Source organism: Panulirus ornatus, chromosome 12 (assembly GCF_036320965.1).
Source record: "Panulirus ornatus isolate Po-2019 chromosome 12, ASM3632096v1, whole genome shotgun sequence".
NCBI classification, from domain to species: domain Eukaryota; kingdom Metazoa; phylum Arthropoda; class Malacostraca; order Decapoda; family Palinuridae; genus Panulirus; species Panulirus ornatus.
Window position 1 is genome coordinate 24967806 of NC_092235.1, and position 27170 is coordinate 24994975.

General features: G+C 40.5%; 1 protein-coding gene across 5 annotated transcripts in view; it reads right to left on the reverse strand.

The window, feature by feature from the left end:
* Positions 1 to 383: 383 nt before the first annotated feature.
* The window catches only part of LOC139751889 (uncharacterized), a 149439-nt gene continuing 122652 nt past the window's right edge, over positions 384 to 27170 (reverse strand). For 2 of the 5 annotated variants that reach the window (XM_071667550.1, XM_071667551.1), the window contains exons 3-11: positions 21192 to 21281; positions 20016 to 20098; positions 17607 to 17751; positions 16687 to 16835; positions 13571 to 13760; positions 11691 to 11896; positions 10980 to 11081; positions 5288 to 5429; positions 384 to 3919 (exon numbers count right to left, since the gene is read on the reverse strand). In XM_071667550.1, the coding sequence (XP_071523651.1) occupies positions 3231 to 3919; positions 5288 to 5429; positions 10980 to 11081; positions 11691 to 11896; positions 13571 to 13760; positions 16687 to 16835; positions 17607 to 17751; positions 20016 to 20098; positions 21192 to 21281 (1796 nt within the window). In that variant the 3' untranslated portion in view covers positions 384 to 3230. The remainder of the gene's footprint in view (positions 3920 to 5287; positions 5430 to 10979; positions 11082 to 11690; positions 11897 to 13570; positions 13761 to 16686; positions 16836 to 17606; positions 17752 to 20015; positions 20099 to 21191; positions 21282 to 27170) is intronic. The other 3 variants (XM_071667552.1, XM_071667553.1, XM_071667554.1) reach the window with 3 other exon arrangements.

Genomic DNA, 27170 nt, shown 5'->3' on the forward strand with positions numbered 1-27170 from the left:
ATACTGTACTTTTCAGCAATTCACTCAGCAACCAATATACCTAACTCGCCTATCTTTAATGAGATAAAGAATGAAAAAAATGATTTTTTTAAATAAGATTAAATGGAACAGTACATGGCGTCAAACCTAACTATAAGCTTTACATCGCATTAAATATTACATAGATTATAACAATACATATATTGTGTATTCAAAATATAAATAACATAGGGTGACAACATTATTTAGTTCTGCACTTAGTGCAATGGGCTTACATCTTCTTACCTGGGAGTCTCTCACACCCTTTATGATTGTCGTTATGTGTACAGGTAGTCCCTGCTACTATTAGATGTGTTCCCATAAAGTGCTACTTTTAAGTGAAACTATTGCACTGGAAATGAACATGTTTTCTTTTTATATGAACTGAAATGCATTACATAGTCATATTTTGTTTTACTTCTTACTCCCAGATTGCCACTTTAATTCCTTGCATGACTGTTTTGCATTGTTGTACTGTGTTAGCTAGACAGTATCATTAGTGTACCAATAACACTGTAAGACATTTATAAAAGGAGCTGGTCTCTGTTAGGGTGGCTAACATTCTCTCAGACTTGTCCAACATGCTCACTCCTTACAAATACCTCTCATTTACTCTTATTTATCTCCCTCCATAATAGCTTGTCACCTTTTTATATCTGAATTAAGTTCTCTTCCATGTATCTCATTTGCTTTCTTGATATACATCAAAGTGAGGACTACCTGTACACAAATAAACAGAATAAAAGGAATAATTCTTTCTCAAGCTAAAGTGAATGAACCAATGATTTAGTTAATAGTTATTCAGTCAACATACTTGGAATGCCTGCTTTTTGTTAGTACTTAATTCAGAAGGAAAACTGTCACTTCATTGATTGCAATGAATATTGCTGGGTCATGACCTTGCATTTACAAAATAATCTGGAAATATTCTGTAATCAGTCATGAATGATTACACAGAAACATAAATACAATAATTTTGCAATATAGAAATACTATAATTTTGCAATTGTCTGAGGATAATAATTGGTGTAAGTGAGGAAAGGGTAAGAGAGATGTGTGGTAATAAAAACTGTGGTTGAGAGAGCAGAAGGTGGTGTATTGAAATCGTTTGGTCACATGTAGAGAATGAGTGAGGTAAGATTGACAAAGAGGATATATGTGTCAGAGGTTGAGGGAACGAGGAGAAGCAGGAGACCAAATTGGAGGTGGAAGGAGGGAGTGAATAAGATTTTGAGCCGATCTGGGCCAGAACATACAGGAGGGTGAAAGGCATGCAAGGAATAGAGTGAATTGGAACGATATGGTAAACTGGGGTCGATGTGCTGACAATGGATTGAACCAGGGCATGTGAAGCTTCACATGCCCTGGTTCAATCCATTGACAGCACATCGACCCCGGTATACCACATTGTTCCAATTCACTCTATTCCTTGCATGCCTTTCACCCTCCTGCATGTTCAGGACCCAATCACTCAAAATCTTTTTCACTCCATCTGTCCACCTCCAACTTGGTCTCCCACTTCTCATTCCCTCCACCTCTGACACATATATCCTCTTTGTCAATCTTTCCTCACTCATTCTCTCCATGTGACCAAATCATTTCAAAACACCCTCTTCTGCTCTCTCAACTGCACTCTTTTTATTACCACACATCTCACCCTTTCATTACTTACTCGATCAAACCACCTCACACCACATATTGTCCTCAAACATCTCATTTCCAGCACATCCACCCTCCTCTGCATAACTCTATCTATAGCCCACGCCTCGCAACCATATAACATTGTTGGAACCACTATTCCTTCAAACATACCCATTTTTGCTTTCCAAGATAACATTCTCGACCACACATTTTTCAGCGCTTCCAGAACTTTTGCCCTCTCCCCCACCCTATGATTCACTTTCGCTTCCATGGTTCCATCCGCTGCCAAATCCACTCCCAGATATCTAAAACACTTCACTTCAGTTTTTCTCCATTCAAACTTTCCTCCCAGTTGACTTGTCCCTCAACCCTACTGTACCTAATAACCTTGCTCTTATTCACATTTACTCTCAGCTTTCTTCTTTCACACACTACCAAACTTAGTCACCAGCTTCTGCAGTTTCTCATGTGAATCTGCCACCAGTGCTGTATCATCAGTGAAAAACAACTGACTCACTTCCCAAGCTCTCTCATCCACAACAGACTGCATACTTGCCCCTCTTTCCAAAACTGTTGCATTCACCTCCCTAACAACCCCATCCATATACATATATATATATATATAGGTGTTGCTAGACTCTGCCTGAATGTGATTACCCCACAACTGAAATTCACCTTCAGCAAGCTTGTATTAAAGACAGTGGACAGAAAGGAGTACATTTTTGTTGAGGATTTTCGTACTTTAAAGGAGTCCATCATTTCTCTGCTCCTTCATATTATGCAGTTCTTAAACTTCGGAGCCTTATACAAAAATTTTGACAATAAGAAAGAAAGCAAGAATTTTGTGGAAGAAATGAATATTTCATCTAACTTCTTCAACCAGTAAGGCAGGGAGTTAGAACATATGTTAATATCTGAGTTACTTGCTTAGATTATCTTAATATATGAGTAGTTCCAGAGAGTCTGCTGTGTCCAATGAGATGAATCTCTTATAATTTATTCATTTGAATCTGCAAGGTTAGAAAAGAATTTGCTGGGATTCTTACTGTCTTTTCATCCTATTGTGTTTAAACAGTAAAAATTATCAATTCTACAGAGTAATATAACTGTTCGGTTATCTTACTATACAGATGAAAATTAGAATGATTTCATGTAACTCCCTATATTGTGGGATTCATAACATAGATTTGTTAATAAGGAAATTAATTATTTTATCAGAGGAAGAAGGCAGACCTTTCCCTGAGTATATTGGCAAAAAACATTCATCAAATTCACACTACATATATTTCCAAATATATGTGTGGAAAACAAAAATAATACTAAAGTTAGCTAGTATAACTTCTGTCAGTGAAAGTCATCCTTGTGTTATGGATTTATGAACACATGAACAAAATACTCCACAAAGAATGAATTTAACTACTAGTACCATAAACAAAAGAAGATATGGACCGTAGATAAATATGAAGATGATTCCAAATGGTGAGGCATATAAGTGACTTACTTAGGACATGAAAATGAACTTGAAGGTTCTGAGAATAAATCCTCAAATGCAGCTATTATCTGCTTATATCTTAAGATGTTTTACCTCCATGAATATGGCTAAGCTTGTTTCGGGTACGGTAATTACCATTTTCAATATCTTTTCCAGCCATGTCGGTGCTTACTGCTTCCTCTTCCTCTTCTTCCTCTATTTGGCTGTCTCTTTCACCCTCTGTATCAGATTCCTCACCATCAGAATAATCATCAAATACTGCCTGCAAAGCTTCCTCAATCTCCTCTTCTTCCCTGTGACTAAGTTTATGAGTTCTTAAAATTGGCTTGTTGGCTGGTTTGTGGAAACTTTGTTTCAGAAGAGGCACAAATTCCCTGGTGTCTAGTGAGGTGACAGTTGATGGAGGGGAGCTTGGTGGAGAGCTCGTATCATCATGGAGGGAAATGTTACTGTCGGCACCTGATGCTGCTGCTACTTCATCCTCGATGGATTTAATAAGAGTAACCAAATTTAATACATCCCGAAGAGGGAGAGTTACTTCATCGGGGAGAACTGATGGAGTTTGGAGTGGATGGACTGACTTATCTAATTCATAGGCATCTGCTGTCAAGATGCATGACAGTGTTTTTGATGACTCGTGTTGTGTTGGTGACTGAGCTATGAAGCTCCTGATGGTTGGTACTACTTCTGATCTAACAACAATATTGACATCCAACAGCTGAGACAGGGTCAGATGTGGAACTTTTTTGCTGTCTGAGTTGTTTGTACCTGCCAGAGAAAGATATTATTAAAGAATATTATAATTTTTTATTTATTATACTTCATCGCCTTCTCCCGCATCAGCAAGGTAGCACAAGGAAGCAGATGAGGAATGGCCCAACCCACCCACATACACATGTATATACATAAATGCTCATACACGCACATATATATACATATACATTTGAACATATACATAGACATATACATATATACACATGTACATATTCATACATATTCTCACCCTCCTATATGTTCAGGCCCTGATCACTCAAAAGCTTTTTCACTCCATCCTTCCTCCTCCAATTTGGTCTCCTGCTTATCCTTATTCCCTCCATCTCTGACACATATATCCTCTTTGTCAATCTTTCCTCACTCGTTCTCTCCATATGCCCAAACCATTTCAACACACCCTCTTTTGCTCTCTTAACCACACTCTTTATTTCCACACATCTCTCTTACCCTTTCATTACTTCCTCGATCAAATCACCTCACACCACATACTGTCCTCAAGCATTTCATTTCCAACACATCCACCCTCCTCTGTACAACCCTATCTATAGCCCATGCCTCGCAACCGTATAACATTGTTGGAACTACTATTCCTTCAAACATACCCATTTGTGCTCTCTGAGATAACATTCTCTCTTTCCACACAGTCTTCATTGCTCCAAGAACCTTTGCCCCCTCCCCTGCCCTATGACTCACTTCTGCTTCCATGGTTCCATCCGCTTCTAAGTCCACTCCCAGATATCAAGAACACTTCACTTTCTCCAATTTTTCTCTGTTCAAATTTACATCCCAATTAACTTGTCCTTGTACAATACCAATTTTCTCAAAATGTGTGCAGTAGCCAATTTTAAGAGATTATTACTGTGATGATCCTTTTAAGACTTACGATGTTACGTTGAAAATTTAGATAAAGCAGGGCCATACATGGTTCCAGCCAGATCAAATCAATTATTGGTTTTATATCTGTTCCTCTCCCTTCAGTTGAAAAAAGTAAGTATTTTCATTAGAAGTTACCTTCCCTAATTATCAAGTGCTGTTTCATCCTTAGATCACTACTGTAGCAATATCCTGGTCCTGGAACTTTGAAATGCAGTGCCAATATCTGTTCCAATCATTTCTTTGCACACAAAACCGAAATTATAATATGAAAAATGCTTAACATGCATATTATTCTTTGTTCCCAGAAAAATGCTGATAGAGATGAGAAACGAATGGATTTCATATGGGTTTCAAGGGTATCTCATAGTATCCAGCATCTTTCTTACAATCCATGAAGTATTACTTCATAAGCACATGTGCCTCATTAATAAAGAGACACATTCAGATGAAACAGAATATCAAGATAAAAAACATTCAGCAACTGACCTTCTGTAGTGTCATGCATAATGCTGGGTCGTGAGGCTCTCCTGGTCTCCTCACCAGCTAAGGCATCAGCCACTTCCACCATCAGTGCTACATCACCACTGTTACTGTCTGAGTCATTCCTCTTTTGCTGACCTACACGAACCTGTCAATAAATCGCTCAGGTATGAGTACATATAAACTACAATATCTGGAGTTTTCATATCACATGGTAATACACTGTGAATTCTGCATACTGTCTATTGCATTTCTATTTTGTTTTTCTATTACATAGATCACAGCGTACATTGTCTCTTGTTTGCATCATAACTTGCTAAAGATTGCAGTGATAAAAAAAAATCTTATACAGTATTTTGCTTATAATTCGTGATATTGGTATGGAAAACGAGCAGTAGCAGTGTGCGAGGAAAACAGATGAGAATTTAGAAAAATTTCAGCTTATCCAGTAATGTTACATATACAACATTAAGTTCTATAGGTGAAAAAGGTACACATAATACTAAAATGTAATGTATCATACTGAAATCATTCAGCAATTCAAATTGAAAAAAATTTCTATGCTATGTGTCTTAGAAAACAACAAAGAAAATAAAATATCAAAGTGGCCTATGAGTTTTAGGAATAAATGTTCATATGAGGGTAATGATGCAAATGTGTACTCTACAACTGATTAGATTAAGGTGTAAGCATACTTTTAATGGTAGAATGGTTTTAAGTAGGTTTATTATCCAGAGGGGGAAAGAGATACATGAGTAGCACTGCAATACAAATCTGAGTCTAAGATAGGAAGAAAGAGAATTAAGAATTTCATGGGAGGGATTTTATGTTCAGGATAATGCATGATTAAGAAAAAAGGAGAGATAGGAACAGAGGGGCTCAAGGATATAAAGTGTGGAAAATGGTTGAAGATCACAATGGGAATAGACAGGTTTAAGGTTACAATGAAAATAGAAATAAAGAGAGAAATGGTCTGAAGGCTCAGACAGAGTTAAACAGATTATAGGTAAAATGAAATGGAAACACAGAGGTTTAGGTTAAGCTTGCAAGTAAACAAGAAATCAGTTTAATGTGCTGAGATGGTGTAAAGCTACGAAGGGGTAAACAGATACTGATATTAGGTGGGGCTATTAAGTTTAAACTATAATAAAGAAGGTGAGGAGTATATACCTGCAAATGAGATAGGAAGCTGAAGAAATGTAAGAGACAGAAGGTTAAAATATTGAGATGGAAATATATACTCCTTTAAATATGATATCAGGAGAGAGATGATACATTTAAATGTAATATCAGGAAAGAGATGATACGAACAAGATTTCCAGTGTATAATGAAATGCAAAGGTTCACTTCTAGGGTGGGGGACAGGTCAGTGTGAGAAAATCATTGTTAGATAAAAACTGGAGAAAAGTAAAGATGCTTGAGAAAAGAGTAAGTAAAAAGGATAAACGAAGGGAAAGGGTATCTAGAAAGGAGTTTATTTGGCATAAGTATTTTGGACATCATCATCAAAGTTCAGCCCATAAATGATAGGGAGAAACCAAATGTAATACATTTGCATGTATATAAATTGTATGGCAATAAGTAAAAGAATAAAAATCAGCACATATTTTTGGAATGATGCGAATATGATACCATAGAAAGCTCATTTACAGACCATGTACAAGGCATCAAGATAAAACCTACTTTAAATACAATAAACTACTGTATAATGCTCATGATGTAAAGTTTGTATAGAGTTGTAAAATCATATTTACCAAAACAACTATGCACTGTATCTATGCAGCAGTAACGGAATAATGAGCTAGCCTTATTAATTTAAGTACATGCTTGAACTAAGTCCTTCATACATTTCAGTGTTCCATCAGAGTTCCAGTACATGCTTGAATACAATCCTTCATACATTCAAAGTTCCATCAGACTAGTTTCATTTTTAGGGTGATCTGTACAACTAAGATGGCTAAACCAATTGACCTGTAGTATGTGAAACACTTTTCTTGCAGAATATTGAAGGAAAACAGTTGCGATATGACTTTCAGTGAAAGTAAAATTTCAGAACTATTCTAAAGAGAGCAACATTTGTATTATTGTACAGTATTGCTGACAATCAGGACTACAGTATATGGTATTTGTGGGAGTTTGATAACTTCATAATTTTGTGGCTTGATCTATATCTAATCTCTATATGGTGTCCCTTCCTGTTTCTGAGATACCCTTTGTTCCATATTTAACACATGTTATTTTTAGAGAAAGAATGATTCATCCATGTAGTTACAGTACAACAAGGAAGCAGTCAAATTTTGCACCACATGCAATATCAGAGAATGCAAATTCTCATGACTGCTTGTATAGATAGTAGTTTGGAATGACAGAACCTTGCACAACCGAAATCATGCAATTTTCATATTTTGCCTCACTCTTTCCTGCCTTCTCTTGTATTCTTTCGATACTCATATCCCCCTTTTTAATCTCTTAGGAAATGCCATGTGTCTGATCTTTGCAATATATAAATTTATCATATGTTACTAAACTGCACATTCAGTTTGTTTCATCATATTTTTATTTTACCCATGAAAATGGTGATTTTTCTGGCAAAACTCCAACTTTTATATAACATTTTAGGTTCACATATCTTGGTTATTAGACCAAAAGCATCACTGAGTTGCCAGGTTCATATGTTCAAGAGCATCACCGAGTTGCCAGGTTCGTATGTTTATCATGGGTATAATCACGAAAGCTTTGCTTTCAATGCATGGCCCTGATGGGGCTTTATATTTAACACTGTATGCCTGGTTTAGACACTGTCATTTACATTCTCATTTATATTTATTTATATTATACTTTGTCGCTCTCTCCTGCATTAGCGAGGTAGCGTAAGGAAACAGATGAAAGAATGGCCCAACCCACCCACATACACATGTATGTACATACATGTCCACACACGCACATATACATACCTATACATCTCAACGTATACATACATATATATATATATATATATATATATATATATATATATATATATATATATATATATATATATACACACACAGACATATACATATACACACATGTACATAATTCATACTGTCTGCCCTTGTTCATTCCTGTTGCCACTCCGCCTCACATGAAATGACAACCCCCTCCCCCCGCATTTGCACGAGGTAGGCTAGGAAAAGACAACAAAGGCCACATTCGTTCACACTCAGTCTCTAGCTGTCATGTACAATGCACCGAAACCACAGCTCCCTTTCCACATCCAGGCCCCACAAAACTTTCCATGGTTTACCCTAGACGCTTCACATACCCTGGTTCAATCCATCGACAGCACGTCGACCCCGGTATGCCACATCATTCCAATTCACTCTATTCCTTGCATGCCTTTCACCCTCCTGCATCTTCAGGCCCCGATCACTCAGAATCTTTTTCACTTTATCTTTCCACCTCCAGTTTGGTCTCCCACTTCTCCTCGTTCCCTCCACCTCTGACATATATATCCTCTTTGTCATCTTTTCTCACTCATTCTCTCCCATGTGACCAAACCATTTTAAAACACCCTCTTCTGCTCTCTCAACCACACTCTTTTTATTACCGCACATCTCTCTTACCCTTTCATTACTTACTCGATCAAACCACCTCACACCACATATTGTCCTCAAACATCTCATTTCCAGCACATCCACCCCTACCCCACACAACTCTATCTACAGCCCATGCCTCGCAACCATATAACATAGTTGGAACCACTATTCCTTCAAACATACCCATTTTTGCTTTCCAAGATAACATTCTCGACTTCCACACATTTTTCTACGCTCCCAGAACTTTCGCCCCCTCCCCCACAGTATATATTCTCATATACTGTATTATATATATTCAGGAGGTCATCTTGTATCACTTAAGAATCGAACATTATACGTCCTGTATGGACTGCAATTTGACTTCTCTTTGATAAGGTAATATTTGAATTGCTCTCTGCCTTGCACTCATTTCTACAATACTCCAAACAATTTTCATCATATCCTAAGACTCTTCGTGTCGACGATGCAATTACCATAAAGAAGACACCGAGCACTCACTACTCCGTTGCCCTACACTCGACACACAGATGCACCCATATCAAAACACTTCATGACCTGTGCACCTTCTGACAGGTGGACGTGGCCAGCTTCTTGAGTGCTGAAAGAGCCACAAGAAGGGAGTTCTTGGGCAGGGAGGTAAATTTCTCCTTTCATACTTATTTGCTGTTTCCCGTATTAGTGAGGTAGTGCCGGGAACAGGTGCCAACAAATGGTTACATCACAAGCAAGAAGTTACCTTTAATGAAGTTTTATCATTGTCAATGAATGGAAAGGAGTACAGTCTCAGAACTGCAGAGACGGGTACAAACCAGGAGACAAATGAGAAAGTGCCACTTATACATACAAGAGAAGTGTAGTTTTAGAAGCGTGCATTTTTGTGGGAGTGAGTTTAAGAATAGGATGTTCAAAGCTTGTCAGGTCATTACGGTGTGTATACGTTTTGTTAAGTTGTGTTTGTTGGGCGCCTAGGGATGTGAAAGAACAGACTGTTTAAGTATGACACAGTGGTAAGCATCTTATCTTTACTTGGAAGCCAAAAGTTGGATGCAAAGTAATTTGGTTGGGAGGGGTTTAGAGCTGTTGCAAAGAACACTGAGGAGGTTGAGGTGAGATCGTTTTGGAAATATCTTTATTTCATTCAGGAGGTTTTGAATGTGCTGTTTAGGCAAATCGCTGTTGATCAGATTGATGTTTCATTTGGTTTGCAGCTTTGTTGTACTTGCTTATGACAAGGTGGGTGTTCTGCTTTGTGTGGTATGGAGCTTTGTTAGATTTGCTTTTGAATGGTTTGATGAACAGACAGGCGAGGCGTAGTTTTGGAAGGATCAGGTGATCAGGTGACCATTTTGGGACGATGGTAGGGAGCACGACAGATTTATACCCAATGGTTGACTTAAGGTCAAGGCGGATTTTTGTTGTGATGCAGATATTCAGTTTTAAATGTATAATTATTCTAACTGGGTGATTTGTGTTACATTTTATCATTGTGAGAGTAATGTCGGGATGGTGATGATCGAGATTCGATAAATTAACTTGTAGGAAGTCAAATTGGTGGGTAGAACGAGGTACACAAATAGATTTAAGAGAATATTTACATTCATATTTATATACAATTCATATACAGAGAATTTTCTCTCGGAAATTCATTCTTCAACAGATTTCAACTAAGTTGCATGCTTCACTTTTCTCAATTCACATTCTTCAAAGTCAATGTTGTCATCATATAAATAGTGGAAAAGAGAGTAAGACTCAAGCAGCAGGGCTGTAGGGATACCATGTACGAACATGCTATTAGGCTTGAAGAAAACTAAAGACCGAGTGGTGAAGTTATATTCCTCAAACTACCGTGGTTAACTGTGAACCAATGTTCACGTAGTGTCTTCTCAAACTGAGAAATGGGAAAACCGTTAATTCTCTGACATTACTCAATAATGTGTTAGGATTTACTATGAACATCATTTTAGGAATTTGTAAGGGAGTTCGAGGAAATTTAGGTCCCCACTTAGGGAGTAATAACCATGCATGTTAAGAAGTGCTGGTAGCTTATCACAACGTTTCCACCGACTGGCAATATCAAATTCTGTGTGATCTTGCACTTCAGGCACTCACAGGTTACTTACGTTTGACTTATCAGCAAGACTTGGGGAAATCCTTGGCTCACTAAGACTGCTAAATTCCGATGGACAGAGCTGAGATGGAGACACACGCAAATGATATAAGGACTGAAAATTCAAGAGTAAGCAAGGCGTGAAGTAACTTTGATTATGCCTTTAATCAAGAAATGCATTGAAAGTGATGAAATAAAGCATAGCATTAAGAACTTGAGGAAAAAAAAATGTTAGTATGAATACATATGTTTGGTAATACACTAATAATTTAATACATAGGTTCACAAAAGTAAATGTACGCTTACATGCAGTATGTGTAACAAAAAACATCATTGAAAATAGTATTACAAACCAGCCACCTTTGAAATCACGCGTGGGGATGGTTCCCAAGCGGTGTTAAGTTGTTGTCAAGAAAGTGGATGGAAGCAGAGAGCCTAGGAAATTTATCTTTAAAGATCAAGGAATAGAACGTTTCCATTTGGCAGATTCTGGGGATTCCAAGTATGCTCTGCAGCTCCAATTCACGAAAGGAAGTTTGCTATTAAGTATTCCTTCATTGGACTTTTCTTGTTTTTTAGTACAATTATTTGCAAAAAGTCTTCTACGAATGTGTGTGCACCATCCTGTGATTAGAGTCGGCTGCACATTCATGGTGAAGAAATTTAAGTATCCAGCTTTCCCGTTCTTCAGGCCTTTGTGTATGTAATATGAACAGATATTTACCTTGCCAACCAGCTGCTTGAAGAACTCCGACTGTCTGGTGATTCGCTTGGACCTCTTGATCGATTTCTTGATCCTTTTTGGGACATTTTTCCTGAGAGCCTTTTGGAGGAAGTTAAGAAGGAGGAACCAGTATCCAAGTGCCAACATGATCCATACTATAATGCACATCTTGTACAGATCCTTGTACTGAACGTTTTCGTTGTAGCCTGAAAAACGATAAGTGGCCTTGTCGATAAATGCATAGTTATTATTGGTTAGTTAGGGGTGTTTATTAATAATAAAAAAAGCCCGTACGGTATAGGTGGAAGTTGAGAGACTGTGGCATATTCCTGAAAAACAATGCAGCATGCCTTCAGCTTGTAATCTTGTATATTTACAGCACTCATGAATAAAACGATGAAACATCTTCCCCAACTCCTGCATTTGAAAGGAGATGGAAATTACAACCCGACACCTTTCGCTTAACGAAAAAAAAAATTCAGTTGCTGGAAACAAAAATATTTCAATACATATCCATACATTGAAATTTGTAAAGGAAAACCACGGAAAATGTGACGTCACGAACGGCTACCATTGCACGACCGGATTTGTCATCTTTTTCCCGGCATTTCTCTCGTATGGCTGTAAGCGGTGTTTGTGCGAAGGAAGTTTCATCACAAACTATTCATTCTGCATGAAACAAAATAAGTGAGTGTTTCCTAAATATCGTAAATCAGTTGTCGTACATGAAGGACTGCTATGGTCACGATTACTGCTGTCAAAACTCTAGGGAAATGGTAAACTATAACAAGGTAGAATTTCCTAAGCATCGGATATGTTAATTTTGTAGTCATGTCTAAGGGATATATATATATATATATATATATATATATATATATATATATATATATATATATATATATATATATATATATATATTGCAACAAGTTTGAATATGTACATGTGTATATATGTATATGTCTGTATGTATGTGTATGTATACGTTGAAATATATAGGCATGTATTTGTGCGTGTGTGGGCGTTCATGTATATACATACATGTGTATGTGGGTGGGTTGGGCCATTCTTTCGTCTGTCTCCTTGCGCTACCTCGCTAAAGCGGGAGACGGCGATTAAGTATGATATATATATATATATATATATATATATATATATATATATATATATATATATATATATATATATATATATTCCTATGAGTCCACGGGGAAAATGAAACACGAAAAATTCCCAAGTGCACTTTCGTGTAATAATCACATCATCAGGGGAGACACATGAGAAATATAACAATCCTAGCTTCGTCTCTTCCATGTATATCAACTGACTGTTATATTTCTCTCTTGTGTCTCCCCTGATGATGTGATTATTACACGAAAGTGCACTTGGGAACTTTTCGTGTTTCATTTTCCCCGTGGACTCAGGAATATCTTGATCACGCGCAAAATTGTGATCCTTTCCAATATATATATATATATATATATATATATATATATATATATATATATATATATATATATATATAGACTGTTTGATATTTAATTAGCAGGACTCGTTATGTAAATGAACAATTAGATTTTGATAATTTATTACACCAGCGTATGGGCTTAAGCAGTCTTTCATTTGGATTAATACTTCTGACTCAAAGGTGACTTATTCTGACCATATTAACGAGGATTAATACTTTCGTATATTGTGATCATGCAGATATTCAGTTATGTGGTATTTCCAGTCAACAGATGAGCAAACACAACAGCAAAAAGAACTGGGTCAGTCGGGTTGTTCTTTAAACCTAACTGTTAAGCCCAACCGAAACATTTAAAGAAGAAAAGCCAGACTGTGACTGCTTAGTGTAAATGACCGAAATATAAGCACTAACTTACCTGCTACCAGGTCTCCGAAGCCTATGGTGCTTAGCGTGATGAACGTGTAGTATAGTGAATCCTCGTAGGTCCATTCCTCCAGCTTCGACAGCGCCACCGACGGCAGGAACATGAACACGATAAAGCCCACACTCAGGTACACCCACGTAATGCCATACAGCAGTGCTTTCTGGTGGCCTTGGTAACGTTTCTGATGGGGAAGGAGATTATTGATTTGGTTCCTGGGCAAATGTTTACTGCCCAAAATATTTCAGATTGGATTAGAATATACATGGCCTAGTGCCTTAATATTACTAAAATTATATAAGTGGCCTTGAAGCGTGGAGGTGAGCACACTTTTATATATATATATATATATATATATATATATATATATATATATATATACATACATACATACATATATATATATATATATATATATATATATATATATATATATATATATATATATATATATATATATATATATATATATTCCAGGACCTCGTTCCCAGGAGTTTTATTAAGTTTGCGCTACAATCAGTCGCAGGGAAGGGTGGTTTCTCTTGGAGTTAAAGGTTCATGGACGCGATTGCTTTCCGAGGATACAACCTCACCGTAAATGGAACAAGATGTATTTGCATGCCAGACGAAGACCTTGTGAAGGGAGATGACGGTTGTAAATGATTTTCGCTTTAGTGACCCACGTTCTTGCCCTCGTTACCTCATAGAAACTTATATACTAGTGATGCAGCTTATGCCACATCACTCATATTCATGCTTCGTATAATCAAGACTGGAGAGAAGTGATGGTGAAATCTACGGGCACTAACTTAAGGACTGGAAAGAAGAATAAACACCGAAAAGGTTTTAGTGAAATATGGCTTTGTAAGTCCGCTGAATGTTTTGTATGTGATATGTGATTTGCTGATTCGTTTGTAATTTTGTACTGTAAAGAGCGAGTTAGTAAGACTATAGATGTCTCGGTCGTAAAATGCGATTTTTTTCGTTCTTAAGATGATTTGTAAGTCCATAGACATTTTGCATGTAAAACTTGGGTTGTATTTCCATGGACTATCTGTAACGTCGATTTAATTTCATAGTTCTTAACCTGAGATAAATGGGTTTTGATTCCACAGATTTAATTATTATTATTATTATTATTATTATTATTATTATTATTATTATTATTATCATTAATATTATTATTATTGTTATTATTATTGATTATGAACAGTTCCATTTCCAGTCCGTAGAACGTTTGGTTAAGATGTGGGTTGTTAAGGTTACGTATGTATTTGACCTGGTTTTAAGTCCTTTTTATATTGTAATGTGGGTTCAGGTTCGTAGACTATTGTTTGTGGAACGTGGATTGGAAATGGAGGAGCAGTAACCTTGTTTGATTTGATAGTGCTAAAACAATTCATCGCAAAGAGTCATTAGTTTTCCTGTGTTCTCTTTCAAAGTACGTCACAGTTCAGCTCTGTAATAATATAGATATTGGCATAACCATATCCTCTAACTCTATCCTGGAAATCCTACACAATAAACATCACAAAGTCTGTTTCCCAAAAGCTGGGGGTGTTATTCAGGTGCTCAAAGTAGTTTTTTTTTCCTTGTGAGCAGCTATTTCATTTGCACCGTGGTTTTATACGTCCAAGTGTGGAATATTGTTTACACATATGAGATGGTTCTTCCTCTGCCTTTGTATTGATTAGGTGTAGTCAAAGGTCTTTCGTTTCATTAAATATCCACGTATCACCTCTCTCCAGCTATCCCTTTCTGGACTCTGATGTTGTCTCTCTCTCTCTCTCTCTCTCTCTCTCTCTCTCTCTCTCTCTCTCTCTCTCTCTCTCTCTCTCTCTCTCTCTCTCTCTCTCTCTCTTCTACTGGTATGATTTTGGCCAGTGTTCTCATGTGGTGTCTGCATATCCCCGCCCCCAAGGCTTGAAAGAGAGGCACGCGCTTGGCCACTGGAGAATCTACCGTTATGAGAACTCGTTCCCTCGAACAGCAAAGTTTTGGAATTCTCTTTCTGTTTATCTTTCTGTCTTCTATAACCTCTCTACCTTTAAGAGTGAAGTCGACAAACTTTTGCGGAATCCTGATTAATTACTCCTTTCCTTGAGCTTATATTTCTTTCATCCAAGATGGCCTTTGATTGGGACATGTTTTACCTGTCATGTTGGTCAGTATATATATATATATATATATATATATATATATATATATATATATATATATATATATATATATATATATATATATATATTATCCCTAGGGATAGGGGAGAAAGAATACTTCCCACGTATTCCCTGCGTGTCGTAGAAGGCGACTAAAAGGGGAGGGAGCGGGTGGCTGGAAATCCTCCCCTCTCTTTTTTTTTTTTTTTTTTTTTTTTAAAGAGGGAACAGAGAAGGGGGCCAGGTGAGGATTTTCCCTCTAAGGCCCAGTCCCCTGTTCTTAACGCTACCTCGCAAACGCGGGAAATGGCGAATAGTATAAAATATATATATATATATATATATATATATATATATATATATATATATATATATATATATATATATATATATATATATATATATATATATATATGCAATTTTTTCTTGTTTTATAGTGTAGATTATAGGTTAATACTATGTTTAGTCTGAAAACTTAAGCTGTATATCCATAGACTTCATGACAATAACAATGGCTGTAAGTCCCTATAAAAGTTTGTTGTAAAAGTTGTGAATGGTCAGATTAGGTGTTGCTGTACCGAGAAATGCCGTAACGAGGAAGATAATCAGGGAACTTGGCACTTGTTAGGCCTAAACTCTAAACCATACATATCTCTGTTAAAGATTTCTAGTGCTATTTACATTCAGTATTTAAAAAGCTTCCTCCACTTGTCCAGTGTGATGGTGTGCCCCTTTGTCCTAACGGATGGGAGATCAGAGGTCAGGTCGTCAATGCATAGGGATCGTACCTTTGTGGTCAAGGGTGTTGGTGGCATGGTCAAGGTAGTGCTTTAGCGTCACCCATGCACCTATAAACAAAGGGAGAAACATTTAGATGACCTTTGGAGGAACGTGAATATGTAAGCGTCCATGTTGCTGGTGAAAGGTAGGAAAGAGGGAGGGAAGACTGACCTTTGCGGTGAAGTACAGCTTCAGCATGCGGTTGGACAGCATCTCTGAGGACTTGGCCATGAGTATACAGGTGAGGGGCACACCCACCAGGCAGTAAAGCACGCTGAAGAGACGACCCGCCCGGGTGACGGGGTACAGGTGACCATAACCTGCCCGAAAAGAGACTAGATTCAGTTTTCCTTCACATACTATCCGTCTGTGTTATCATCTTTAGAAAGGATGTGAAAAGAAATTGAAGAATGAAAAAGAACACGAAGATATGTACCATTCTTTTAATACACACTTAAAAGCAGCTATAGTAACAAAAGGCGTATAAATGTATAAGTTCAGATGGACCTACAAGAATTACCTCATCCTTTGTTCTTTCTTGGGATCTGATAACATTTCACTCAGTACCGGGTAATTGGATAGCCATGGCTCAGTAGGGCATTAATCAAGTGATTATTGATGGAACGAATCGTAATTGTAAAGATGAATTTAGAAGTTTGTTGCCATGGCTGTTGAAAGTGTGAATTTGGCGCTGATAGTACGTGCTATGTTAGAAATAACATGGTTATTGTTGTTGCCAGTGAAAGGTTGGAATATTTTGTCCCAAGGGTCATATTTAAGAGGGGGGGGGGGGATGAACGGAAGACAGTGGAGACTGCATTAAGTAATTATGAGTTATTTTTATTTTGTGATTGACATTTGTGGAACAGTGAATCCCATTTCTTATTCTGATGGCAGCTGAAAGAAGAGAAAGAATAGAACAAAATGCAAAAGCTGATAGGAGAATATCTGAAATAATCCACCTAGTTGATTTTAGATGAAACATGAAGTGGTCTGTCATTTACAGTTAATTTCTGGTCATCATATTTGCACCTGCAATATATACATAAAGAATGTTTTTCTCAGTGGTGGTGAACGGAGACGCCACTGACCTATGGTGGTGACGGCGGTCATGGTGTAGTAGATGGAGTCGACCAGGGACCACATGTCGGTCTTGGTGACCTGGTGGATGATCCTAAGGCTCTCCTCACACTCGTCCTCCACGGTCCAGGACCAGTCCTCCTCCAGCTGCAGCTGCTGCCACACACACACACACACACAGTACGGTAGGAGGTTATACCACATTGCACAGTGTTTTTAAAAATAGTTAAGTAAAGGAAGGACTTTTTTTTTTGCCTTGATAAAATTTAGAGGTTGGTTTATTTCCATGAATATGTTAAGTTGGATAAGTGACTTTTGAATGTTGAACTGTTGATACGAGTAATAGATACTTTAACTCTTTAATAGTTTGATATAAGACATGTTGGATTATTAAAGGCAGAGACGTTTTATTAAGGTTTATATTAAGAACATTCATAGGTTGATTGTCTTTAACATTGAAGGAAAGTGAATCTCTGACCTTAGGGTTTTAGAATCTGACTAAAGGAGAGTTTCAGTGGCATCCTTGACACCGTGGCCTACCTGGTGTGTGGTCAAGGAAGGGGATGATGCACTCGATTTCTCCCAGTCACTGACATACCCCGTGACCCCCCTCCTCTTATCTCGTAGACGCACCTCACTGCTACTATTTAAGCATTCACAGTTATCCTAACACACTTCACTTCTCAGCGGTGCCCTTGTACACTCGGGCCTCACTCTTTTCGTTATGGATCAGTACACACCGTTCACACTCGTCTTGTACACTTGGCCGTTCAACAACACGTTTCAACAACCATCATCACGTTTCAACACATTCCACATCCCCAACAACACGCTAATATACTCGGACATTCACAACTAACTCACCCAGGTTTCGATCTAAACCTCAGGTGCAGCAGTTGCTATAGGCTACCGTACCCAAGGGTCGCACCGTCTTCCCCACGGGTCGCACCGTCGTGCTCAATGGGGGCCATACCGTCGTGCTCAAGGGGGGCCATACCGTCGTGCTCAAGGGGGCCATACCGTCGTGCTCAAGGGGTCGAAGGTCAGGTTGGTGCCACCAGGTGGTAAACAGGGCGGAACCTGCAAACCACCGAGGCGTGAAGTGGTTAAGGGGGGCAGTCAGCCTATGTTGTAAGTAGCTGAACTGGACTGACCACAGAGGGGGGGGGGCGGGCTTTACCCTTCATGTTTGTGGCTCGGGAAAGCTTAGGTCACTTATATACCGGAGGTCACATCTGTGAAATTATTGAAGCATAATAACCTCCCCTGCCGCAGTTCGACATTTAGCTCGTGAATTATTATCTAGTCAAGATTATTGTCGAGGTACGGAGGATTATCGCTAATTATCTTTTAAAAGGTTTATGCTTCGAACTAAATCATGAGTCTACTTAGTTCGAGGGGTTTTCGATAGGATATTTTTAGTTAGAGATGAACTCATTGTCTATCAGATGTACAGATAGTGAGGTATTCTTTTATCGTAGTTATACCATGTTTACAGACTTACTTTTTTTTTCGTTTGCGAAATAAACCTACTTTGAACTGTGACTACATGGCCCTGATTTATCTCCATGTACAGCTGACTGCGAGTTTTTTTTTTAACAATTCTAAAATGCTGATTTGTTTGCTTGTGTAAGTGGAAAATTTAATGGTCATACAACCATTTTTTTTAAGTATTTTCCTACTAATATTTATGAAGACTGTACGTCCACAGCGACTGGACGTAAGAAGTGTAGAAACCCCAGACGCTCGTGTCAGAGTACATAATGTGTTTAGCTTTAAGATTTGCATAGTATCACACATTTCGGTTATTACGTAGCTGTGTGCCTTTCAAGTCAACCTCCAAAGATGTTACAGCTATGCCAATGACGTCCGGATACAGTCATAGCGTTTGATATACCATATTGTACAGAGGTGACAAAGGCCTTGAGGTTGTACCGCGACTGACAACACGTCTTTGACGACGTTGTGGTATTTTTTTCAAGGGACGAAAGGAATGTAATCCCATCGAAAACCTTCTTGCTCTCAGGGAGTCCATCATTTCCACGCTACTGATGATAGCACAGCCTTGGAGCCGCATGAACCCTGGGGGAAAAAGGGGTAATAGGGACACCAGACAATTTTCCTGTCATGGCAGAATGTTTAGATAGGTACTGCTCTCTCTCTCTCTCTCTCTCTCTCTCTCTCTCTCTCTCTCTCTCTCTCTCTCTCTCTCTCTCTCTCTCTCTCTCTCTCTCTCTCTCTCTCTCTCTCTCTCTCTCTCTCTCTCTCTCTGTCTGTCTCCCTCTCTCTCTCTCTCTCTCTCTCTCTCTCTCTCTCTCTCTCTCTCTCTCTCTCTCTCTCTCTCTCTCTCTCTCTCTCTCTCTCATACGTGGTAAGCGCTACGCGCTGGTCTCGTCGCAAACAGGTGACTGTCTTTTTACCTTTGATATAGTGACAAGGTTGGGTTCTGTGGTGCCATTCCGAAGCCCGTAATTCTTAGAGCCGTTATCCAGGTGACCAAAGGCTAAGTAAAACAAATAGAAATGTGCAACTAACTCAACTTAGAAAATAAAAAATATGACGTTTACAAGAGTTCTACAGAAAATTGTAGTTAACTTAAGAACACTTAAGGAAAAAAAAAAAAAAGAGTGAGAAAATGAAAAATACACAACAAATTTTTTTTCCATTAAACATTATGTCAAGCCATGCTACAAAATGATTTAGATCTACGCAGGCGGATATACCAGAACTAGAAGGCTACTGAACATATTCTACACTGAAGACTGAATGACAAATGAACTTGTGCGAAATGCGTGACTGAAGTTAACTTAAAAACTACACCAGAACATTACACTACAGGGGGAGAGGAACTCCTTGAAGGGTAACACAAAGAGTCGTGTCAACATGCATCAGTAATCTGTGTGAGATGTAATGGCGTAATATTCTCATATCAGTGGGGGGATCACAGGGGGTGCCATATCTTATTCAAGGTTGGTCATTTACTCTATATTTTTTTTTGACTGCAACTATAAATGCATGTGGTTCTTTGCCATTTAAGAAAATAAGGTACTTTACGTGGATATGTTGAAAGGGGGGTCTGGTTGGCATACAGATCTGTGATGCCGACCCTGTCTTTATGTCTGAATTCTGAGCGCAGGGGGGGGGGGGGATTGACCCTTTGAACTCCACGGTGCAACCCTTGGGTGACGTAGGCTGACCTTTGACCTGACCCCCTCAAGGGCTCAATCAAAGGCCATGCTATTATACCATCGTGCTCAAAGGGTCGAAACGTGATCGTCAAGTGATTAAAGATTATCTAAGAGCAGTGAATGGGGGTGAGGGGTGAGGGTGTGTGTGTGTGGAGGTGGCTGTGTGAAATACAGTAGGACAGGGACTGAATGTATTCCTCCACTTGAGTTCCCCCGGGGGACTAGATCAAGGAAAATACATCTAATATCTCGTGCACAACTCGCACATACACAACAAAACCTCTTATCTTAACAGAGGGAAACATGAACCTTGCTTTGTCCTGTTCAACTCAGACGTAAAGAGATAAAACAAACAAAAAGAATCTCTACAACAGATATAGTTATGGCTGATGACTCGTAGTTTCTTACTTTGGTTGATGATCGGATGGGGACACAGATCCAGCAGGTTGTTTCTCAGTATCAACAGCTCTTCCACCACATCACCCGCCAACACCAGCTCTGTGGGAAGAAAAGAAATTCTATCACCGAAAATAGAGGGAGGCTGGCTGGTACACTTTGGGGAAAGTGATGCGTGGGTTATCCCCCTGGTTAATAGATACATGCTGGAGGTAAACTGGGATGATGTCTATCGAGAACATGGCAGATATGAGGCCTTTCAGTCTCACAAGAACAATGTTATAGTTCAAAAAAAAAGAAAAAGTGAAATGTATTAGGAGATGCAAATGTAACGTGTGTTGTGCATCATTCACACACTAGAATACATTCAGATCACGTGACGAAAGAATGATGATAATAATCGTAATAATGATAATAATATAAATACATAATTCGACCAGATTTTCTCAATCTTGGTCAACAACGGTCACTTCTTTGAAAGACTCGGGTGATCTTAACAAAGGCTATTGCCTAGTAACACTTTAATGTAGATTTTCAATTCTAGTTTGTTGTGGGTTATATAACGTGAATGTTGGTCTTTCGTTCATATATATATATATATATATCTTTTCTTTTTCATACTGTGCGCCATTTCCCGCGTTAGCGAGGTAGCGTTAAGAACAGAGGACTGGGCCTTTGAGGGAATATCCTCACATGGCCCCCTTTTCTGTTCCTTCTTTTGGAAAATCAAAAAAAAAAAAAAAAAAACGAGACGGGAGGATTTCCAGCCACCCGCTCCTTCCCCTTTTAGTCGCCTTCTACGACACCCAGGGAATACGTGGGAAGTATTCTTTCTCCCCTATCCCCAGGGATAATATATATATATATATATATATATATATATATATATATATATATATATATATATATGCAAGTGGTTGTGATGTATGCAAAGCATTGCGGTTTTGGCGTGACTGAGCGAGGGGCAAGATGTTTTGATGCTGGGGAAGCGACAGAGGAAGAGGGTTTTGCAGATACATTACCCACCCCGCCAGCTTGGGGCTAAGTGCTCACTTCCTCTACGCTCACCACCGCCCACCACCACCACCACAACCCACCCACCACCCACCACCACCCGCGTCAACCTGACTTCCCTTATATACACTCCTATTAACCCCATGAGCAAAACGCTGCCACCCTTGAGCACGACGGGGCGACCCTTGAGCACGACGGGCGACCCTTGAGCACGGCGGGACGACCCTTGAGCACGGCGGGGACGACCCTTGAGCACGACGGGGCGACCCTTGAGCACGGCGGGGCGACCCTTGAGCACGACGGGACGACCCTTGAGCACGACGGGGCGACCCTTGAGCACGACGGGGCGACCCTTGAGCACGACGGGGCGCCCCTTGAGCACGACGGGGCGACCCTTGAGCACGACGGGGCGACCCTTGAGCACGGCGGGACGACCCTTGAGCACGACGGGACGACCCTTGAGCACGACGGGGCGACCCTTGAGCACGACGGGACGACCCTTGAGCACGACGGGGCGACCCTTGAGCACGACGGGACGACCCTTGAGCACGACGGGGCGACCCTTGAGCACGACGGGACGACCCTTGAGCACGACGGGGTGACCCTTGAGCACGACGGTACGACCCTTGAGCACGACGGGACGACCCTTGAGCACGACGGGGCGCCCCTTGAGCACGACGGGACGACCCTTGAGCATGACGGTGTGACCCTTGAGCACGACGGTGTGACCCTTGAGCACGACGGGACGACCCTTGAGCACGACGGGACGACCCTTGAGCACGACGGGACGACCCTTGAGCACGACGGGACGACCCTTGAGCACGACGGGACGACCCTTGAGCATGACGGGGACGACCCTTGAGCACGACGGGACGACCCTTGAGCACGACGGGACGACCCTTGAGCACGACGGTACGACCCTTGAGCACGACGGGGTGACCCTTGAGCATGATGGTGCGATCCTTGTTTATGCAGGACTGACCTTTGACCTGGTCAGTGGCCCTTACCGTGTCCATCCAGTTATCCTGTCTCTCCACCTCACCCTTTATTTTGTTCTTTTTATCACGCCCTATGACATCTAGAGCACTTGTCTCACAAATACAAATATTAAACTTTTTTTTTTGATATGCATGTCCACTGTATTTGTCCGAACACACACACACACACACACACACACACACACACACACACACACACACACACACACACACACACACACACACACAAACACACACACTTACGGAGTGTAGCCATCAGTTTAGAATATTTTTCCATATGAACATTGCGTTTATAGCGTTTATAGTATCGACCATGTTGATGGCGCGTCTTCCTTTCGTCTTTCCTTAGTACAGTGCAATCAGAAAACGGTATGTCATCTTCACGAATTACAGGAAACGCTCAGCGCGCATCTTAAGATGACGTAATACAATTGTACCTTCGTTACGAATAACGTGAGTGAGTGAATCATCGGCGCCTCGTTTGCCATGACTAGTACTGTGTGTGTGTACATCCTTGGCTACTTGTGCTCACGCAGCTGGACAGTTTTCCCTCCCAGCTGTTCACTTCCACACATGTTGACTTCACTCACACTTGTGCCCTTGCATCCATCGCCACTGCACGAAAAATCCCAACGTGAATGCTTTTCACGAGGGGCGCGTGAATTTTCATCCCTGTGCCTGATGTGTTCACTGCTCATACTCCCGTGCAGTATACACTGACCATTTGTCTGCTCTTTACGTATCCATTTTACATCTGTACACAAAATATACACATTTCAAAATCTGTCTACACCATACACACTGTGCACTTGTACATTATCCTCTCTTACCTTCTTGTGCCTAAATTTTTAAGTAATATTCGAAATAACGTTAATTATTTTGTAAAGTCTTTGTGATTCAAAGTTGTTGGACCATTTTTTTGTTTTAAGTGGTAAGCGGGTTTGACTGTCGAGATCCAGATCAAAAGCTAGCTAATAAACTGTATTGGTGACCTGTATATACTTAGAAACTCTATCGGTGGTTGAACCATTTCACTGACATTCAATATCGACAACGTTTCACAGATGATTTAGATATGTCTCAACGTTTATAGTTATATCGAAAGGGCATTTCATGAATGAGAAGTGTGTATATAACATGATGAATGACTGTGCTGAAGGTGTTGCTATTGTATATCAAAATATAGTCTCATACCAGAGGAACCGTACTGGTGTTGGACTCCCTTTGTGATGGGGTTGGGAAGGCTGGGCAAAGAGCATCGCAATGGTATCCCGAAGTCTAGTCATTCTCCCTATACTAATATAGAGACGCAGATCATTTTCTCTCATGTATTCCTCTGATATTCCAGATGGGCTAAATATGTACGTGTCCTAATTTGGGTAAGGTTTTCATTAAGTTTGATATTAGTTTCAGAGCGGTCGACAGCTCCAGATTCGCAAAACTACGTATGCTTGACCAGAGTTAACCAAATTTGGCCACTGCACAGATGGTTAGCGTGTGTGTGTGTGTGATTATACGTTGCCAGAAGGCAATCTTATTTAATAACCGGGTATTTCGAAGCCTGACAGTATGTCTGTTTTTAAGACTGATAATAAGGTTGCCACTTGTGAAACCGTATGTCTGGGTTGAACGTGTACGTGCCCTCCCGCTTTGGCTGTGTAGCTGACTGCCGACATCGTTCCACACAATTGTGCTTCAAAAGCACACCTGGAGCGAGGGCCAGGCACCAGCATGAAGGATGGATCACTGCTAAGTCGGTGGGTGGGGCATGACTGACACACATAACAACAATCATGAGGACGCCCTTGCCATTGCATTATTTTTATCAACCGCCCCCAAGCCTGTGTTACAGTTGCACCAGCTGTTCGTCTTATTCTGGTTCTCTACCTGTTGGCTGGTTCAAATGATCGCTAGCCTTCCTGTTGCCGTCCATCGAGACATGAAACTGAAAGCCACACAACTCTACTTCACTGACCTGCCATCACCAGGATATGCAGCTGTTACTACCAACATTTGACACCGCTTTTATTGACACCGGTACCGGCGCTATAATTACGGTGTAGCCTCGTTGTATGCCATGCCTGTGGCTCGGCCCTCAAAACCAGATATGCTTGGTAAGCCCCAGAACACGACGCTACGACCCTTGAACACGACGTTACGACCTTTGAACACGACGCTACGACCCTTGAGCACGACGCTACGACCCTTGAATACGACGCTACGACCCTTGAGCACGACGCTACGACCCTTGAGACGACGCTACGACCCTTGGGGTGTGATGGCCCGTTTTTTTTTTATCCAAGACCCCCCATCATCTAACTGTGTCACACCACCGTGGTTAAGAATAGGATCTTACACGAGTGCGCATCAGTTCGATAAGGCGGGGCAGGTTGATATAGGTCATTATAACAAGTGAGCCATCAAGGGAAACAGGTTTTTATATGGGCAACGACTGGTGGAGTCACGGTGCTGGACCGTGTCTCTTGCTAGCTGGCCCCAGTGATGATCGATTGAATTCTTGTAGTTCTGTATGCTCAAGTGCATTCATGTACAGTAGTATATATACACTATGCCCTAGGAGTCTCTTCTATCCTCATTAAGCTCTTATCCATGCACTATGATTAGAATAAACCTTCGTGTTGTGTTGCTAAGAAGAGCATTTACCCCTACACTTAAACAAGACCGCTACACGAGGTGTAGCTATTCTTGCATGCGCACTCAATCAACGAGTTAAAAGTAACCCCATGCCAGAATCCGATCACTAAGATAAGAAGAATGTAGCACTGCACTTAATTCTGACACTTACGCCTGGCCAACAAAAACCGCAGAGGCGTAAACGCAGCCCTTATGCCAGAGCAACATAACACCGTATTCTTCAAGTCTCAGAAGATAAATGAGAGAAAAAGGGCAGGGTTGGGTTGTCCGCCGCAGGATACATAATCCTGAAACTAGCCTGCCACCTGAGGACGTAATAATTAGTCCCCTCCAGCGCAGCGGACGGAGTGAGGATGGATGTGCGTACCTGCAGGCGAGGCCATAGTCCAGCCTTCATCTGGACTCGACCCTGAAACGTCTACGGCGACAGACTAAGGATATGGCGTCGTCTAAATTAACATTCAGGCTGGAGTGGTTGATCGTTGTATGCGAGGCTATAGCTTGCCTGTCCCCAGTGACTGAAAAGCCTCTCTCCTCGAACGAACTTGAACACGATGGTGCAATCCCTTGAGCACGGATCCCCTGACGGACATTGAGGGCGACGTTGCGACTCGTGAGCAGCACCAAGGGCACGACCCCTTCTGGTATGACGATCGGGGTCAAGAGTCAGGGGGGGTCATGATACCTATGCGTCGTCACTTCGTGGTTAAGAGGTCGTCAGGGCCTTCCTCCCCTGGGGATGTACTGTTGTTTCCAGTGGTGTACATAGCGATTGCTGCCAGTAGGCGAGGAGGCTTGAGTGTTGTGGATCCAGCGCTGCTGGTACAGGCTCAGGCTACGGCCTCGAGCATTCTAAAACATCAACTTTCTTTCGTCGTTCTCAAAGTACTGGACTCTTACATGAACGACGTCTGGCGAGAATGTGTAGTTCGAAGCGACTGTTTGGGCGTTCTACAGTACTTCTCTCAGACGCTTAAGAAGTAAATGGACATCAAGGCATTATTTCTTGTTTTCACAAGATCACTTCCCAATTTACGAGATGAAACGGTTCAGCCAAATTTCATTCAGCTTGGACCAGAGTGGCGGCGATGCGAGGTTGGGGTAGATTCTGACACGGTGATTGCTGGAATGTTTTAGCGGCCCAGTGGAAGATTCCCATGCGCACCGCAGCGTTGCAAGACTACGAAGAGTTGCCGTTGGCGATCCAGAGTGTCGTAATGTGTTCCCCCGTGGGTAAGTTGGTCACATAATACTGATTTATGAGTTGCAGGTGCTGGTAGACGTGGTCTTGGCTCACTGATTTTGATCTTGATGTGTGTGTGTG